The sequence below is a fragment of the Lontra canadensis genome, unplaced genomic scaffold (genome assembly GCF_010015895.1).
Source record: "Lontra canadensis isolate GAN:19392208 unplaced genomic scaffold, GSC_riverotter_1.0 scaffold843, whole genome shotgun sequence".
In the NCBI taxonomy this organism is placed as follows: Eukaryota; Metazoa; Chordata; class Mammalia; order Carnivora; family Mustelidae; genus Lontra; species Lontra canadensis.
In genome coordinates this window covers 1-19,800 of record NW_022631827.1, presented here as the reverse complement: position 1 = coordinate 19,800, position 19,800 = coordinate 1, and the positions used below count along the sequence as shown (strand labels likewise).

The window sequence follows — 19,800 nt, the reverse complement described above, 5'->3', positions numbered from 1 at the left end:
AGAGAGAGTGTGTGTGTGTGTGTGTGTGTGTGTGTGTGTGTATGAGAGGGGGGGGGGGGGGGGGGGTGGGTTTGGGACTGGGAGGGTGAGCTCTCTTTCCAAGATAAATCTGTTTTATCTTGGTGCTAAACCTATAAGCACTTAAATTCTAAAAATTTTCTGTTTATATGTAACTTATTTAATTTTTGTTATATTCAACAAAAGGTAAAGAATTTCCATTGTCAATTTTAAGTGTAGCTTGAACACATTTGTTTGAAAAACTTTGTCTTCTATAAAAATAGATTTGTAATGTTGACTTACCTGATGCAATATTAGTAAAAATGAAGGTTTAGCACTATAAATGGCTCAGAGGCAGGAAGTAGAATTCTTATATTGGTATCAGGAGAAGGAGAAAAACAAGATGAGGCAGAGAATCTGAGGGAACAAGAACTCCAGGAGAGAACACTACTGGGTTTAGGAGTGAGGTTGTATAAGGACAGAGCAGGTTCTCAAGAATGTAGTCCCTGTACCAACAGGAACTTGAAAAGTTGTTAAAATGCAACTTCTCGGGCTCCTCTCTGACTTAGAAACTTGGTGTGGGCCAAGCAATCTGTTTTAACAAATTTGCCATGTGTTTCTGTTGCATGCTGATGTTTGAGAACCACTGTGTAGAGGATCAAGTCTGGGTTAAGGAGTGGGTGTATGAACTAGCATCTAAGTTTGGGAGGGATTTCAGTAGGATCAGGAATTAATCGATCATGGTTTGGAGAGAGGGTTAGGAATATTTGTAGAGATAACTGGCACTAGAAGCTGAATTACAGGTGATTGTATCTCACAAGCAGGACTGCATTTAAGCATCAGGCTTTTGAAAGAGGCCTGGGAGAGGCAGGGAAGTGGTGAAGAAGGTTATTCAGGCATCATATGAAATGGGGTGACCTGGGATAAAAGCAGGGTACTTTTTATGGGTGGGAGCAGAGTTGAGCCTAAAGACAAGGTGGTAAAAGAAAACTAAGACACAGAAAATCTTGGTCCTAGCCTGAGTGTTTTCACTTATAGCTGTGAGAGTTTGGTGGGCTCATTTCAAATTTTAAATATTAGACACATAATTTTTCCTTGTGTACTCCATAGGGCTGATATGAAAATGAGATGAGATACTAGATATGAGACTATTTTGTAAATGTCTCTATATTCATAATATGATTGATATGGTTCAAGAGCCTCAGGAGTGTATTTGTAATTTTCCACTCGTTTTTAAAATTATTTTTTAAATTTTTAACTTTTTACTCTAATTCTAGCTAGTTAACATACAGTATAATACTAGTTTCAGGTGTACAACATGATTCAATAACTTTATATGTGAAACTATGCTCACAAGTATCGCTGCCATCTGTCGCCATACAATGCTATTACAATACCATTGACTACATTCCCTATGCTGTAACTTTTATTCCCGTGACTTATTCATTCCCTACTTAGAAGACTGTATCATCCACCCATTTGCCCCATCCCCCCCTTTAGTAACCACCAGTTACTGCATTTATAGGTCTGATTCTGCTTTTTATTTTTTATGTTTTTTTTTGGATTCTGCAAAGAAGATCGTATGCTATTTGTCTTTCTCTGTCAAGTTAAAACTCTATTACATATAAGATAAATTCCTTGTTTTAGCTTTGTTTTCTTTTAAAAAATTTTTATTTGAATTGTAGTTAGTTAACAGTGTAATATTGGTTTCATGAATAATTTAGTGATTCATAAATCAAAATTTAATTTAGTGATTCATCACTTACATATAACACCCAGTGTTTATCACAACTGCCCTCCTTAATGCCCATCCTCCATTTAGAACTTCAGCCTGCCTACCTCCCTCCGTCAACCCTCAGTTTGTTCTCTGTCATTATGAGTCTTTTATGGTTTGCTTCTCTCTTTTCCCCTTCCCTGATGTTTATCTGTATTTTTTTTCATTCTTAAATTCCACATGTGGATGAAATCATATGGTAATTGTCTTTCTCTGACTTATTTTTTTTAACATAATACATGCTAGTTCCATCCACATGTTAAAAATTAACATATAATGTATTATTTGCCCCAGGGGTACAGGTCTGTGAATCATCAGACTTACACATTTCATAGAACTCACCATTGCACATATGCTCCCCAATGACCATAACCCAGCCACCCTAACCCTACCTGCTAACCCCCCAGCAACCCTAAGTTTGTTTCATGAGATTAAGAGCCTCTTATGGTTTGTCACCCTCCTGATCCCATCTTGTTTCATTTTTTCCCTCCCTACTCCCAGCGAACCCCCGCCCTTTCTCTGAAATTCCTCATATCAGAGAGATCATATGATAATTGTATTTCTCTGATTAACTTATTTCATTAATCATGATACCCTCTAGTTCCATCCACATCATTGAAAATGGCAAGATTTTGTTACATTTGATGGGTGCATAGTATTCCATTGCATATATATACCACATCTTCTTTATCCATTCATCTGTTGGTGGACATCTAGGTTCTTTTCATAGTTTGGCTATTGTGGACATTGCTGCTATAAACATTCGGGTGCACGTGACCCTTTGGATCACTACATTTGTACCTTTAGTGTAAATACCCAGTAGTGCGATTGCTGGGTCATAGGGTAGCTCTATTTTCCACTTTTTGAGGAACTCCATGCTGTTTTCCAGAGTGGCTGCACCAGCTGGCATTCCCACCAACAGTGTGGAAGGGTTTCCCTTTCTCCGCATCCTTGCCAGCATCTGTCATTTCCTGACTTGTTAATTTTAGCCATTCTGACTGGTGTAAGGTGGTATCTCATTGTGGTTTTGATTTGTATTTTCCTGATGGCAAGTGATATTGAGCACTTTTTCATGTGTCTGTTGACCATTTGTGTGTGTTCTTTGCAGAAATGTCTGTTCATGTTCATGTCTTCTGCCCATTTCTTGACTGGATTATTTGTTCTCTGGATGTTGAGTCTGTTAAGTTTTTTTTTTTTTCCTTTTTAAAGATTTTATTTTTTTGACAGAGAGAGAGATAGTGAGAGAGAGAACAGAAGCAGGGGGGAATGGGAGAGAGAGAAGCAGGCTTCCCACTGAGCAGGAAGCCTGATGCAGGGCTAGATCCCAGGATGATGGGATCATGACCCAAGCTGAAGGCAGATGCTTAACGACTGAAAGACCCAGTTGCCCCTGATAAGTTCTTTATAAATTTTTGATACTAGCCCTTTATCTGATATGTCATTTGTGAATATCTTCTCCCAGTGTTCCAGTTGGCTTTTGGTTTTGTTGACTGTTTCCTTTGCTGTACAAAAGCTTTTTATCTTTTTTTTTAAAAATTTCTTTTCAGCGTAACAGTATTCATTGTTTTTGCACCACACCCAGTGCCCCATGCAATCCATGCCCTCTCTAATACCCACTACCTTGTTCCCCCAACCTCCCAACCCCCGCCCCTTCAAAACCCTCAGATTGTTTTTCAGAGTCCATAGTCTCTTATGGTTCAAAAGCTTTTTATCTTGATGAAATCCCAATAGTTCATTTTTGCCCTTGCTTCCCTTGCCTTTGGTGATGTTTCTAGGAAGAAGTTGCTGTGGCTGAGATTGAAGAGGTTGCTGCCTGTGTTCTTCTCCAGGATTTTGCTGGATTCCTGTTTCACATTGAGGTCTTTCATCCATTTTGAGTCTATTATTGTGTGTGGTGTAAGGAAATGGTCCAGTTTCATTTTTCTGCATGTGGCTGTCCAATTTTCCCAACACCATTTGTTGAAGAGACTTTTTTCCATTGGGCATTCTTTCCTGCTCTGTTGAAGGTTAGTTGACTATACAGTTGAGGGTCCATTTCTGGGCTCCCTATTCTATTCCATTGACCTATGTGTCTGTTATTGTGCCAGTACCATACTGTCTCGATGATTATAGCATTTTAATAGACCTGGAAGTCTGGAATTGTGATGCCACCAATTTTGGCTTTTTTTTTCCCCTCAACGTTCCTCTGGCAATTGGGGATCTTTTCTGGTTCCATATAAATTTTAGGATTATTTGTCCCATTTCTTTGGAAAAAAATTATGGTATTTTGATAGGGATTGCATTAAATGTGTAGATTGCTTTACGTAGCATAGACATTTTCACAGTATTTGTTCTTCCAATCCATGAGCATTGAATGTTTTTTCCATTTCTTTGTGTCTTCCTCAATTTCTTTCATGAGTATTCTGTAGTTTTCTGACCAGATTCTTTGCATCTTTGGTTAGGTTTATTCTAGGTGTCTTATGGTTTTGGGTGCAATTGTAAATGGGATTGACTCCTTAATTTTTCTTTCTTCTGTCTTGTTGTTGGTGTATAGGAATGCAACTGATTTCTGTGCATTGATTTTATATCCTGATACTTTCCTGAATTCCTGTATGAGTTCTAGAAGTTTTGGGGTGGAGTCATTTGGGTTTTCCACTTAAAGTATCATATCATCTGCAAAGAGTGAGAGTTAGATTTCTTTGATGATTTGGATGCCTTTAATTTCTTTTTGTTGTCTGATTACTGAGGCTAGGACTTCTAGTACTATGTTGAATAGCAATGGTGATAATGGACATCCCTGCTGTGTTCCTGACCTTAGCAGAAAAGCTCTCAGTTTTTCTCCAATGAGAATGATATTCGCTGTGGGTTTTTCATAGATGGCTTTGATGATATTGAGATGTGTTCCCTCTATCCCTACACTTTGAAGAGTTTTGATCATGAAAGGATCAAAACTGTACTTTGTCAAATGCTTTTTCAGCATCTATTGAGAGTATCATGTGGTTCTTGTTCTTTCTTTTTTTTTTTAATGCATTGTATCACATCAAATGATTTGCAGATGTTGAACCAAACTTGCAACCCAGGAATAAATCCCACTTGGTTGTGGTGAATAATCTTTTTAATGAACTGTTGAAGCCTATTGCTAGTATTTTGGTGAGAATTTTTGCATCTGTGTTCATCAAGGATATTGTCTGTAATTCTCTTTTTTGATGGGGTCTTTGTCTGGTTTTGGGATGAAGGTAATGCTGGCCTCATAAAATGAGTTTGGAAGTTTTCCTTCCATTTCTATTTCTTTGAACAGTTTCAGGAGAATAGGAATTAATTCTTCTTTAAATGTTTCGTAGAATTCCCCTGGGAAGCCGTCTGACCATGGACTCTTGTTTGTTGGGAGATTTTTGATGACTGCTTCAATCTCCTTACTAGTTATGGGTGTTTTCAGGTTTTCTATTTCTTCCTGGTTCAGTTTTGGTAGTTTGTAGGTCTCTAGGAATGCATCCATTTGTTCCAGATTATCAAATTTGCTGGCATATAGTTGCTCATTAATATGTTCTTATAATTGTTTCTATTTCTTTGGTTTTGGTTGTAAGCACTCCTCTTTCATTCATGATTTTATTAATTTGGGCCCTTTCTCTTTTTGATAAGTCTGGCCAGGGGTTTATCAATCTTATTAATTCTTTCAAAGGACCAGCTCCCAGTTTCATTGATGTGGTCTACTGTTCTTTGGTTTCTATTTCATTGATTTCTCTTCTCCTGCTGGGTTTAGGCCTTCTTTGCTCTTCTTTCTCTAGGTCCTTTAGGTATAGGGTTAGGTTGTGTACTTGAGACCTTGCTTCTTGAGAATGTATTGCTTGTATTGCTATATACTTTCCTCTCAGGATTGCTTTTGCTGTGTCCCAAGATTTCGAACTGTGGTGTTTTCATTATCATTTATTTCCATGAATATTTAAAATTCTTTTTAATTTCCTGGTTGACCCATTCATTCTTTAGCAGGATGCTCTTTAGCCTCCATGTATTTGAGTTCTTTCCAACTTTCCTCTTTGATTGAGTTCTAGCTTCAGAGCACTGTGGTGTGAAAATATGAAGGGAATGATCCTAATCTTGGTACCCAGTCTTGGTACCGGTTGAGACCTGATTTGTGACCCAGAGTGTGATCTGTTCTGGAGAATGTTCCATGTGCACTAGAGAAGAATGCGTATTCTGTTGCTTTGGGATGGAATGTTCTGAATATATCTGTGATGTCCATCTGGTCCAGTGTGTCTTTTTTTTTTTTAATAATTTTTAAATTTATTTTCAGCACAACAGTATTCATTGTTTTTGTACCACACCCAGTGCTCCATGCAATCTGTGCCCTCTCTAATACCCACCACCTGGTTCCCCCAACCTCCCACCCCCCCCCCACCTCTTCAAACCCTTCAGATTGTTTTTCAGAGTCCATAGTCTCTCATTGTTCACCTCCCCTTCCAATTTCCCCCAACTCCCTTCTCCTAACTCCCCATGTCCTCCATGCTATTTGTTATGCTCCACAAATAAGTGAAACCATATGATAATTGACACTTTCTGCCTGACTTATTTCACTCAGCATAATCTCTTCCAGTCACATCCATGTTGCTACAAAAGTTGGGTATTCATGCTTTCTGATGGAGGCATAATACTCCATAGTGTAAATGGACCATATCTTCCTTATCCATTCATCCATTGAAGGGCATCTTGGTCCAGTGTGTCTTTTAAAACCTTTATTTCCTTGTTGATCTTTTGCTTGGATGATCTGTCCATTTCAGTGAGGGTGGGAGTGTTAAAGTCCGCTACTATTATTGTATTATTTTTGATGTGTTCCTTTGATTTTGTTTTTGATTGGTTTATATAATTGGCTGCTCCTATGTTAGGGGCAGAGATATTTAAAATTGTTAGATCTTCTTGTTGGACAGACCCTTTTACTATGATATAGTGCCCTTCCTTATCTCTTATTATAGTCTCTGGCTTAAAATCTAATTTATCTGATATAAGGATTGCCACCCCATCTTTCTTGATGTCCATTAGCATGATGAATTGTTTTCCACACCCTCACTTTAAATCTGGAGGTGTCTTTGGGTCTAAACTGATTTTCTTGTAGACAGCATATTGATGGTTTTGGTTTTTTTATCCATTCTGATATGCTGTATCTTTTGATTGGGGCATTTAGGCCATTTACATTCTGGGTAACTATTGAAAGATATGAATTTAGTGCCATTGTATTGGTTGTAAAGTGACTGTTACTGTATATTGTCTCTGTTCCTTTCTGGTCTACTACTTTTAGGTTCTCTCTTTACTTAGAGGACCCTTTTCAGTATTTCCTGTAGAGCTGGTTTGGTGTTTACAAACTCTTTTAGTTTTTGTTTGTCCTGGAAGTTTTTTATCTCTCTTATTTTCAGTAATAGCCTAGCTGGATATAGTAATCTTGGCTGCATATTTTTCACAGTGCTCTGAATATATCAGGCCAGCTCCTTCTGGTCTGCTAGGTCTCTGTGGATAAGTCTGCTGACAATCTAATATATCTACCATTTTATGTTACAGACTTCTTGTCCTGAGCTGCTTTCAGGATTTTCTCCTTGTCACTAAGACTGTGAGTTTTACTATTAGGTGACTGGGTGTGGACCTATTTTTATTGATTTTGAGGGGGTTCTTTGTGCCTTCTGGATTTTGATGCTTGTTCCCTTTTCCATATTAGGGAAATTCTCTACCGTAATTTGCTTCAGTACATCTTCGCGCCCCCCCCTTCTTCTTCTGGGATCCCAAATATTCTAATATTGTTTCATTTTATGGTATCACTTATCTTTCAAATTCTCCCCTTGTGGTCCAGAAGTTGTTTGTCTCTCTTTTGCTCAGCTTCTTTATTCTCAATCATTTGTTTTCTGTATCACTAATTCTCTCTTCTGCCTCATTTTTCCTAGCAGTAAGAGACTCCATTCTTGATTGTACCTCATTAATAGCTTTTTTGATTTCAACTTGGTTAGATTTTAGTTCTTTTATTTCTCCAGAAAGGGATTCTCTAATATTTTCCATGCCTTTTTTGATCCCAGCTAATACCTTGATAATTATCATTCTGAACTTTAGTTCTGACATATTACCAATGTCCATACTGATTATGTCCCTAGCCATTGGTACTCCTTCTTGTTCTTTTCTTGTGGTGAGTTTTCTGCCTTGTCATTTTATCCAGATAAGAATATATGAATGGGAGAATAAAATACTAAAAGGGTGGCAAAGATCCCAGAAAAATATATGCTAACTAAATCAAAGGGGACCTGAATTTGGAGAGCAAAGAAAGGGGGGAAAATAAAAATAAAAAAATATATATTAGGCTGTTGAGTAGAAGAGAGCCATCCACTTGATTTTGTGTGTATTCTGGTCTCTTAGAGGAAACTATCTCCCATCATTTTAAAGAAAAAAAAACATACATGTGTGTATATATATTTATACATACATATATATACACACAACACACACACACACACACAAACAAGGGTAAACACAATGAAGGGATGGGATATGACTGTAAAGATGTAAATTTTAAAAAGATTTTTATTTTATTTATTTTTTTAAAGATTTTATTTATTTATTAGACACACAGAGAGAGAAATCACAAGTAGGCAGAGAGGTAGGCAGAGAGAAAGGGGGAAGCAGGCTCCCTGCAGAGAGCCTGATGCAGGACTCAATCCCAGGACCCTGAGATCATGACCCGAGCTGAAGGCAGAGGCTTAACCCACTGAGCCACCCAGGCGCCCTTAAAAAGATTTTTAAAAAGGAATTGATAAGTTGGTTGGAAAAAGAAGCAAAAAAAAAAAAAAAAAAAAAAGAATGTGATTAGGCTGGAGACATAGCCATGTGCAAGATTTAGGGTATATTTTGATCTATTAAAAGAAATTTCATCCCAATGTTTTTAAAAAGAAACCTATATGTTTACAAAAAATAAGTTTAAATATAATGAAGGGATAAAATATGACTATTAACAATGAAAATTTAAAAAGATTTTTTAAAAAGGTATTGTTAAGATAAAATAGTTAAAAAAACATTAAAAGAGGAAAGAGGAAAAGTTAAAAAAATAGAATAAGAACAAAATAAAATAAAAAAAAATTAACTTTGCAAGACTAAAGGGTCATGAGAGAAAAGCCATGAATTCTATATGTTGCTTTCCTGCAGTTCTTGTTGATAGGTGAACTTGGTCTTGCCTTGATGTTCTTGTTGATCTTCTGGGAGAGGGTCCTGTTGCAGTGGTTCTCAAATGTCTTTGCCTGAGGCGGAATTGCACCACTCTTTCCAGGGTGCAGGCTAAGTAATCTGCTCTGGCTTGCTTTCAGGAGTCCCTGAATGCTTTCTGTAGAGCTTTGGGGGACAGGAACAATGATGGAGAAGCCAAGAGCTTGGGGCCCCACTTCTCAGTGTGCCCTCAGAGAATAGCAGTCAATCCCTTCCATCCTGGTCTCCAGCCACACTCCATGCTCACCCAGCCTGTGACCGAGTGTTTCTATCTTTGATGCATATTCCCATTTGGAATATCCAAACCCAGCAGATTTCTGCTGCACATTCCTGAGCTGCTGCTTCTGGAGGAAGAAGGTGAGTCTCCCTGGATCTGCCACCTGTGGGGTTCCTGCTTGAAGACCTGTGGCCCGACTGTGCCTTGGATCATGGTTTAAGGTAACCCTGAGCTGAGAGCTCACTCCTTGGCTCTGTCTCTGTAGCTGGCTTCCCTGCTTTGATACCTGGGGTCTCTGCCACACTCAGACACCCCTGGTCTTCCTGTGACCCCGTGGGTCCTGCGACCACACTGTCCCCATGAAGACTCCACCCCCTACTTAGCCTCTGGAGCAACATCCCTCAGTGCAGCAGACTTCTAAAAGTTCTGATTTTGTGCTCTGCAGCTCCACTGCTTGCCAGTAGCCAGCCCCTCTACCTTCCTGTAGCTTCAGATTCACTTCTCCGCATGCCCTACCTTCCAGAAAGTGGTCAATTTTCCATTCCTAGAATTGCTGCTCTTCTTCTCTTCTATCTACCATTGGGTTTGTAGCTGTTTGGAATGGTTTGGTAACTATCTAGATGAACTCCTGGGACCTAATGATATTTCAGTATGCTACTCCTCCACCATCTTGCTTCCTCCCCCAGGACCATAATGTTTTGATTACTACAGCTTTATGCTCTATCTTGAAGTCAGGAATTATGATACCTCCAGCTTTGTTTTTCTTTCTTAGGATTGCTTTTACTATTTGGAGTCTTTTTGTGATTCCATACAAATGTCAGGATTATTTTTTCTAGTTCTGTGAAAAATGCTGTTGGTATTTTGATAGAGATTGAATCTATAGACTGCTTTGGGTAGTATGGACATTTTAACAATATCAGTTCTTCCATAATGTGAGGATGGAATATCTCTCCATTTATTTTGTTTGTTTATTTTTTAAAAAATTTCAATTTTTATTTATTTGTCAGAAAGAGAGAGAGCACACAAGCAGGGGAGCAGCAGACAGAGGGAGAAACAGTCTCCCCACGGAGAAGGGAGCCTGATGTGGGACTTGATCCCAGGACCGTGGGATCATGACCTGAGCTGAAGGCAGATGCCTAACTAACTGAGCCACCTAGGTGCCCCTATATTTCCATTTATTTGTGTCATCTTCAATTTCTTTCATGAATGTTTTATAATTTTCAAAGTACAGGTCTTTCACCTCCTTAGTGGTGTTTAATTCTAGGTATTTTGTTTCTTTTGGTGTCACTGTAAGTGGGATTGTTTTCTTAATATTTCTTTTACTTCATTATTAGTATATAGAAACACAGTAGGTTCCTCAGTATTAGTTCTGTGTCCTGAAAATTTACTGAATTCATTTATTCTAATAATTTTTTGGTGGAGTCTTTAAGGTTTTCAGTGCATTGTATCATGTCATCAGCAAAGAGTGACAGTTTATCTTCTTCCTTACCAGTATGGATGCCTTTTATTAGAAGCACTTTTGTTTTGTAAACTGAGGTGTGCTTATAAAAAGAAAATGCCCTATGATTAGCTATGTTTTAATCTTCTTTTACATGACACAAATCCATGTTTGCACACATGCTACTTCTCATGATCTTTAATAGTATTAGTCTTTTCCCCATTATTGCACTTGTACCATTTAACAAAAAGAAAACACTTGCAATTTTATTATGCCTCTCTACTATGACACTGTGAGCCCTATGATGGAAAAAAAAATGTCTCTTATGTACTTTTGTATCAAATTTATTTCCTGGTTCAATATCTGGTATTGTAAGTGCTCAACAACAAAAATGAGTATATAGTTGAATAATGGGAGGGGGGATGTCTAAATATAAATATGATACAGTAGTTACAGTTTGTCACAGTATATTTGTAGAAGCTCTAAGAGGAAAAAAACATGTCTCAGATTTTCTATGAAGTGCCAAAAAGTCAGTGAAAAAATGTGAAGATGTTCTTTGGACCTAACTTCTACTTTTTAATACATGAATAGCCTCCTATGGACTCCTAGAGTTGTTGAGGGGGTATTGGGGGAATGATTTTCTAGATCTAATTATTAGAAAATTCCTCTAGAAAGTTATTTTTTGTTTAAAAACAACTTTATTATTATTTATTTAAATTTTTTAAAAAATATATTACTTAAATGAATTAAATAAATTTTAAATAAATAATATATAATATTTAATAATAAAATTTAAGCAAATTTTCAAATTTATTTTTAAATAAATAACTCAGGCAATATACCAAAGAATTAAAGAGTTCAAAAGAAGTTATGAAGGAAACACCTCCTTCACTCTCTTGTTCCTCAGACACCAAATTCTCCTCCCCTGAAGCAACCCCTGTTACCAGTTTTGGGATCTCTTTCTGGAGATAGTCTATACATTTACATGAAAGATAGTTACACTCAGCTACCCGCCTTGTGTTCTTCACTCAACAGTATATCTGGGATGTCAGCTATCCTTCAGAAATAATAATAAGTCCCAAGATAAAATATATCTTGGAGATATATATAATATTAAATATGAAACTACTTCACATTCTATAAGACTGAAGACAATATTCCATTGTATGACTGAATCATAGCTTATTTAACTAGTCTTCTTTTAATAGGAACTGATATTTTTCTCAACATTTTGCTATTATAGCAATACTGGAATGAATATTCTTATACTTTCATCTTTTCCTATATGTGTGAGAATATCTGTACACCGAGCACCTTAGAAGTTGGATTGCTGGCTTATAGGGTGTATGTCTTCTAAATTTCGATCAAAGTTGCCCAATTGTCCTGTATAGAGCTTGTAAAATTTATTCTCCTACAAGAGTGAGGGAAGTCATTTCACTATCCTCAACCACACAGTGGTTATCAAAATGCTTGATCTTTGTTACTCCTGTGGGTTAAAAATGAGATAACATTATAGGCTTATTCTACTTGTATCTTTTTATGAATGAATTAGTGTTCTTTCTATAGGTTTAAGAATATTTTCTGCATATTGTTTATATCCTTTTACTTATTTGCCTATTAGGATATTGTTCTGTCCTCCTACTGTTCATAGAGTTTTATGTACATTAAGGAAACAAATATTGTTTAACTGCCAGATGATTGAGACTTACTAAATTATTGATGGGAAAATAATTGAAATGTACTAAAGATAGAAATACAGTATTAGTTTGTAGCAACAAAGCAACTTGGGCTAGTGAAATGGGTGGTGGATAGAAAATTTTTGTGTTTTACCATTAAACATCAACATGCCACTCCTGATTCCCAACCTTTATTTTCTTCATTTGCAGATCAGGTCTTTGACATATTCAATATTAAGATGACCTTTCATTTAAGACCTAGGAGGGAGTTCAAGGAGAACTAGCCCAAGTGACTAATATAACTCCTGGGTAAATGTACTTACTGATCTACAATTGCTGAGTGCCTCCTATACAGGGAAAGAAAAAAAAAAAAAAGCCTGAATCTGTTCTCTGTGGTTCTGGCATTACCGCTCATTTATTATTTTTTTAAATTTAATTTAATTTAATTTTTTTCAGTGTCCCAAAATTCATTGTTTATGCACCACACCCAGTGCTCCATGCAATTCAGGCCATCCACAATACCTATCACCCGGCTCACCTCCTGCCGCCAAACCCTCAGTTTGTCTCTCAGAGTCCACAGTCTCTCATGGTTTGTCTCCCTCTCCAATTTTACCACTTATTTTAATGTAAGCAGGACTACCCCGCCCTGACTTCTCCTTGGGAATCTGGAGCTGCTTGCAATAAGAAAAAAAGCAGGTCTGTATCCCAAACTTGTGTTTATGCCAGTCCCTATATCCACTTGTCTCTGATTTGTCTCTGCATTTTTGCATGGTTTTGCTATAGGGTCATCTTAGGAAAGTGAAGGAAGTGAGACTATGTGGAATTTAGATGCACCAGAAATAATAGAAAAGAATTTCTGGTTTTGTCCTGACTAAGCAGCTTGTATTAAACTAACCTTTCCACCAGAAGTAACCATAGAATCTGGACAGAATACCTAACAGCATCATTTGAAGGCTGTGGAAGATGGTCAGCACAGGTGATTTCAGGGGTTACAGTTCCAAGAAGGGAGGGACAAGGAAAGGAGTTCTACATTCACCTTGAGTGCTGTTTTCCTGAGGATGTTTGACAGTTCACTGGGTGTGGGCAATATGGGGATATGGAGGCATGTGGGAAAGAATGGGAGAAAGGAAGAATAAAGTCTCAGCAGAAAGCAGTAGTATCACTGATAGGAGAATATAAAGGCTTTGGTGTTTGTGGCCGCTAGAGAAGCTGGAGTTTGAGCAACAAATCCTGGAGAGAGGAGAACCACAGAGAAGTGAGGCTCAAAATATAATGCAATATCCCTTTCAGGCATTTGTTGATTTATAGTCCATTAATGTGCAAGATGAGATTTCAAGAAATCTAGCAGAAAGCAAAACTGGGAGTCTAAAGAGCTGAGCAGAGCTTTCAGGAACATGGCGTTCAAGGAGTGCAGAATTAGGAAACTAGGGTGCACTAAATTGGGGGGACCCTGAAAACAGTCCAGCCTTGCAGATGAGATTCAGAGGACTATTCTTGGAGTATACATTTCAGGAATAAAGGCAAAACTAACCTAGGCCATTTTTATACTTAAATTATAGTCCTTAAATGAAATAAAATGATCTGCCTCCACTTTCTTTACTGCTACAAGAAAACTTAACTTTTGTTGATTTACTATACCTGCTGTCTTCACAAGTTTTGAAATAAAATATTTAGCTTCAATTTAAAAAATTGCATGGTAACAAACAGGACAAATGATCAAGAACCAGGGTAAGAAGTAAACAACAGACACATTCTTAAGGTTTTTGGTCAGTACTATGGTGAATAATTTTCGGAAAAAAGTAGTTTTTTAAATTATTTTTTAAATTTTCAACATCTCTAATCATTAAGATCAGTGTAAGTAAAAATCCACAATGAGATATCACCTTACATCTGTTAGAATGGCTAAAATAAAAAACACAAGAAACAAGAAGTGTTGGCAAGGTTGTGAAGGAAAAGGAACCCTCATGCACTGTTGGCAGGAATGCAAAGTGGTGCACCCACTGTGGAAAAGAGTATGGAGGTTCCTCAAAAAATTAAAAATAGAAATACCATATGATCCAGTAATTCCACTACTGGATATTTAACCAGGGGAAACAAAAACACTAACTCAAAAAGATATGCACATCCCTGTGTTTATTGCAGCATTATTTACAACAACTAACACACGGAAGCAACACAGTGACCAGCCACAGACAAATGGATAAGGAAAATATGCACAATGGAATATTGCACAGCCACAGAAAAGGGTGAGAGCTTGCCCTCTGAGACCACATGGATGGACCTGGAGGGTATTTTGCTAAGTGAAATATGTCAGAGAAAGACAAAATGCCATAGGATTCCACTTGTAAATGGTATTTAAAAAATGAATAAATAAAAAGAAGAACCAAACTTATAAATATAGAGAACAAACTAATGTCTGCCAGTGGGGAGCAGTGTGGGTTGAGCAGAATGGGTGAAGAGGAAGGGGACATACAGGTTTCCAATTATGTATTAAGTCACATGCATAAAAAACCAGAGCATAAGGAATGCAATCAATGATAATGTAATAGCTATATAATGAGACAGATGGTAGCTATATAGTGATGAATGTAGCATAATGTGTAAGCTGGTCAAATTGCTAAATTTTATACCTGAAAGTAGTGTAATATTGTGTGTCAGTTATACTCAAATTAAAAAAGAAACTAACTTTTTAAACCTGAAAATAAGTTAAATACAATTTTTATAAATAAGTTAAATGTAATATTGAGCTCTAATTTCTCAAGAGCCATTTTGATTAACACTTTTTATATTCCCAGAAGTTTCTGCAGGGCATTTTTCATATCTTTGTTCCTAAGACTATATATCACAGGATTAAGGAGGGGGGTCACAACAGAATAAAACAGAGTCACAATCTTTTGTGTTCCAGCTTCATGCTCAGATGTTGGGCTTCCATACATGACAAGTACTGAGCCATAGAACAGTGAAACCACAGCTAGATGAGACCCACAGGTGGAGAAAGCCTTTCTTTTCCCAGCTGCTGAAGGGACTTTCAGTACTGCTCTTAGGACCAGAGCATAGGACCCTGTGATGAAGAGAAAGGGAATGACGAGGGGCAGAGGACTTAAAGTGGAGAAGACAAGCTCTATCACAGGAGCTTTTTTGCACATGAGTGCTAGAAGAGGACCTGGATCACATAAAAAGTGGTCAATGATCCTGGATCCGCAGAACAACATTTGGGAGATGATGACGATGGGAATCAAGAACCAGAAGAAACCAAGTATCCAGCAAGTGACCACAAGATTGGTGCAGAGACCTCTTGTCATCATGGTTGGATAGTGTAGAGGTTGGCAGATGGCAAGGTACCGATCAAATGCCATAATAGCCAAGAAAAAGCATTCTGTAGATCCCAAGGAGAAGAAAAAGTAGAACTGGAGAAAGCATCCAGAGAAGGAGATGACCTTGGTGTCAGAGAGGAAGTTGGCTAACATATTGGGGACAGTGGAGGTGACATAGCAGATCTCTAGGAAGGAGAAGTTGGCGAGCAAGATGTACATGGGAGTATGGAGTCTCTGATCCCAACGCACGGCACAGATGATAGACCCATTGCCCATGAGGGTCAGGAGGTAGAGAAGGGTGAAGAGCAGAAAGAGGAGGATCTGCCCTTGCCTGGGGCAAGGGAAGCCCAGAAGGATGAAGCCAGTGATGGTGCTGGAGCTGTTGGAGATTATCATGTGTCTGGGAACTGTAAAAAGGCCATCAAATTATTGAATGACAATGTAAAGACAGATGGGGACCCAGAGTTTATTTAAAACATCTTGGGAAAGAAAATAGAGAACTATATGTTTATAGTTACTTTTTTTCTTAGAAAACAATATATTGACCTGGGTTACTTTTTATTCTCATTGACATTTTGGCTGTGGACTCAAGATAACTCTGGTTAGAATTGATAAGGTCTTGAAGGAGAGTGTTGTAGAGGTGTTTTAAGATTAGATTAGACCCCACTTATGGACATTGGGGAGGGTATGTGCTATGGTGAGTGCTGTGAAGTGTGTAAACCTGGCGATTCACAGTCCTGTACCCCTGGGGATAAAAATATATGTTTATAAAAAATAAAATAAAAAAAAAAGATTAGATTAGACCTTATATTTAATAGAGTTTCTGTCTACCTACCTATTCTCACAAAAGTGGAATTTTTTCCATTTTCAGAAGTGGTGACATCATTTGCGGTTGTGACAGAAATTGCATCAAACTTTTTATTATGTAACAAACTTGGAACTTTTTTGAATGACTTCTTTTACATGATTTTTGAAATTGGCCTTATTTAAAACTAAATGATTACCTTAATTTGATAATATTACACACCAATTTTATATGTAAAACAGTCAAGCCAATTGGAGAGATTTATCTTTAGTTTCTGTTGTGTTAAAATGGCAATTGTAGCCATCCATGGTTGACCGAGGTGAGAGAATTATTAATGGGCCATGTAGAAACAGGTCTGTGCTTACCTAAAAAAGAGATATGAATTTTCCTAGTTTATAGTTATAAATATAATTCTATTCCAACAATATATACTATGGTAATTATTAATAATATGGAATTCTAAATAGTGGTGGATTTGTAGGGGATGCAAAGCTAAAACTTTACTCCATCCCTCAGTAACTCCTTAGGATGATCTCAAGGCAGAGTGGCTTTTAAAGATTGAATATTACAACAATGCTTTTCTTTTGTTCTAAATGAGTTAGAATAACTTTGTTAAGCAATTTTGTACTCGGGCCTTGGAATCGATTAGAACCCTCTGTAAATAAATGTGTAAATAAGCAACAGAAAAAAAAATAAGCAACAGAAAATATGTGCCCCCCACCCCTCATTTTATGTTAAGTCCATATTTTGCTTTTTGAAAATTGGCACAGGTATCCAGGGAGTCTAATAATTTCTTATTGTGAGTAATCAATTTCTGAGAAAACTGTAGGACCAAGAGCAAAAGGTGACAGCAACCAGCTGATACTCCATCTCAAGTATTAGGTTTGGGGGCTTAAAGAGTTACACTGGAGGAAGAACAGTTGTGTAAAGGTGGGTAAGGTGGAGTAAGACTGGAACAGTTACAGCATAACTTTTAAAACCCTTCTGGGTCATTTGAAACTAAGGATCTCCTGATTCTGATAGTGTGGGGGATTCTTGGGGCTGATAAAATCTCCACAGATCTGCCTGACTCTATTTAGCATGTATAAACTGGAATAGGGTTTAATGGACCCTGGTCTTGGTGGAGGAAAAGTGAGCTAGATTCTTTTGGTACCTGCACTATGAACTTCCATTTCCTAGACGTCTTTTCCTTTTCTGCTTTTAAACTCATTTGTCTAGGGGCCTAATAAATTTCTGAGACCACACATTTATCTTTTATAAAGGGTAGTTGGAAGCAGACAACAGAAGAATGTATTTTTTTAAAGTCACTCTGTCCCAGCTTCATTCATGATTAAGGATGTTAAGCATTTAGCCTTTTTTTGCAGCATGCCCTGCAGTGTTTTCAAAGTTACATTGGAGTCACATGAGCCTGCTGATTGCTAAAGAATTAAAACAGGGACATGGGAAAGATTTTGCTATGTGTAAAGTCCTTGATGGATTCTAAAAAAAGATTAAGTCTGTAAGTCTAGCGCTAATTCAGAGGAAGGTAACTTAATTATGAGCAATTAAAAACAAAGGTTACTAATAATGATTAGTATTTTTGACCAGGATTGTTTTGCTGGTATTTGTGAAATTCCATTTTAGGAGTAAACATCTGCTAAACAGTCTAATAATTGGCCCTTGGATTAAATGTTTAAGAATTCTGCCCCCTCCCTGCCATAGAACTTATTTCAGTATGGTATTTCTTCCCTTTCTCTTACCCTCACATCTCATTCGTCAACAATTTCTGTTCACTTGTCTCCAAAATAAGTCTCTGGTCCACCTACTTCTCTGTGGCTTAAGCTGTCATTTTTTCTCTGCTGGACCGCTGTGATGCTGCTCTGACCGCTTCCTGCTTCCACCCTTCCCCTCTACAACCTGCTATCCATGACACAGCCAGAGTGACTATTTAAAAAAGGAAAATCAGATCTGTCCTTGTTCTTGCATGCAGATTTCAATTAACTTCCCAAAGCACTTGCAGTAAATAAAATCTCCACACCAGGGTCTTTGATTTGACCCTGCTTAATATTTCTAACTTCATCTCATGATTCTGTTAATCAGACACACACACATACATACTTTGTCTCTCATACACACATGCCCCCTCCCCCAACATATACTGTTGTGCAAAGGAGGTGAACACATAGGACTTCAGATATAATATAGGGTTCAACAAGCAGAGGGGTTGCAGAATGTGCCCTTCTCTGTGCTAATCTCACTGGAGGTGTACATATTTGAACTATACCCACACTAGCCAGCATTTCAGTGGAGACAGAACCATTTCTGTAATGCTTTACACCAAGGGCCAGCAAATTTTGTCTTAAAAATTTTGGGTTGTAGGGGCATCTGGGTGGCTCAGTCAGTTAAGAGTCTGCCTTAGGCTCAGGTCATGATCCCAGAGTCCTGGGATCAAGCCCCATGTCGGACTCTCTACTTAGCAGGGAGTCTTCTTTTCCCTCTCACTCTCCCTCTGTGCTCTTCCTGTCTCTCAAATAAGTGAATAAAAATCTTAAAAATTTTTTTTGGCTTGCAGGCCACGTAGTCTCTGTCATAACTACTCACCTTTGCTGTTGTGTGAAAGCAGCTACAGACATTATCTAACTGAATGCACATGGCTGTATTCCAATAAAGTGTTATTTATGTCCACTGAAATTTGGATTTCATGTAACTTTCATGTGTCACAGAATGTTATTCTTACATATTGATTTTAACATTTAAGTTAAAAATGTCAGAATTATTAGTCCATTGGCCATACAAAAACAGACAGCGGGCCAGATTTGTTCCATTGGTTATAGTTTACTGACTCCTGCTCTTTCGTATTTATAAGCAGGAAGGCAGGCACCATCCATTTGACTGTGGAATGATGGCAACTTGGTCCAACAATAATGACCTTTTAAGAAAAAGAGGGGACAGCTGTTGGAATCTATCTGTTCTGCTTAACAGATCTGTTAGGACAGCTTTCCATTAAATTACAAAAATGAATTAAAAAAGCTATTTGTTATGCTCCACAAATAAGTGAAACCATATGATAATCGACTCTCTCTGCCTGACTTATTTCACTCAGCATAATCTCTTCCAGTCCCGTCCATGTTGCTACAAAAGTTGGGTATTCATCCTTTCTGATGGAGGCATAATACTCCATAGTGTATATGGACCTCATCTTCCTTATCCATTCATCCGTTGAAGGGCATCTTGGTTCTTTACACAGTTTGGTGACCGTGGCCATTGCTGCTATAAACATTGGGGTACAGATGGCCCTTCTATTCACTACATCTGTATCTTTGGGGTAAATACCCAGTAGTGCAATGGCAGGGTCATAGGGAAGCTCTATTTTTAATTTCTTGAGGAATCTCCA

At 37.7% G+C, this 19,800-nt stretch overlaps 1 protein-coding gene across 1 annotated transcript; it reads right to left on the bottom strand.

Moving 5' to 3' along the window:
• Positions 1-15,091: 15,091 nt before the first annotated feature.
• On the bottom strand, positions 15,092-16,072 carry LOC116863284 (olfactory receptor 11G2-like). The gene has a single exon (XM_032850784.1). It carries the CDS (start codon positions 16,016-16,018, stop codon positions 15,092-15,094), a length of 927 nt encoding a protein of 308 aa, XP_032706675.1. The 5' UTR covers positions 16,019-16,072.
• Positions 16,073-19,800: the final 3,728 nt, after the last annotated feature.

Bases quoted from the DNA above. Each gene is read 5' to 3' on its own strand.
- LOC116863284 (XM_032850784.1), bottom strand. From the start codon at position 16,018: ATGATAATCTCCAACAGCTCCAGCACCATCACTGGCTTCATCCTTCTG.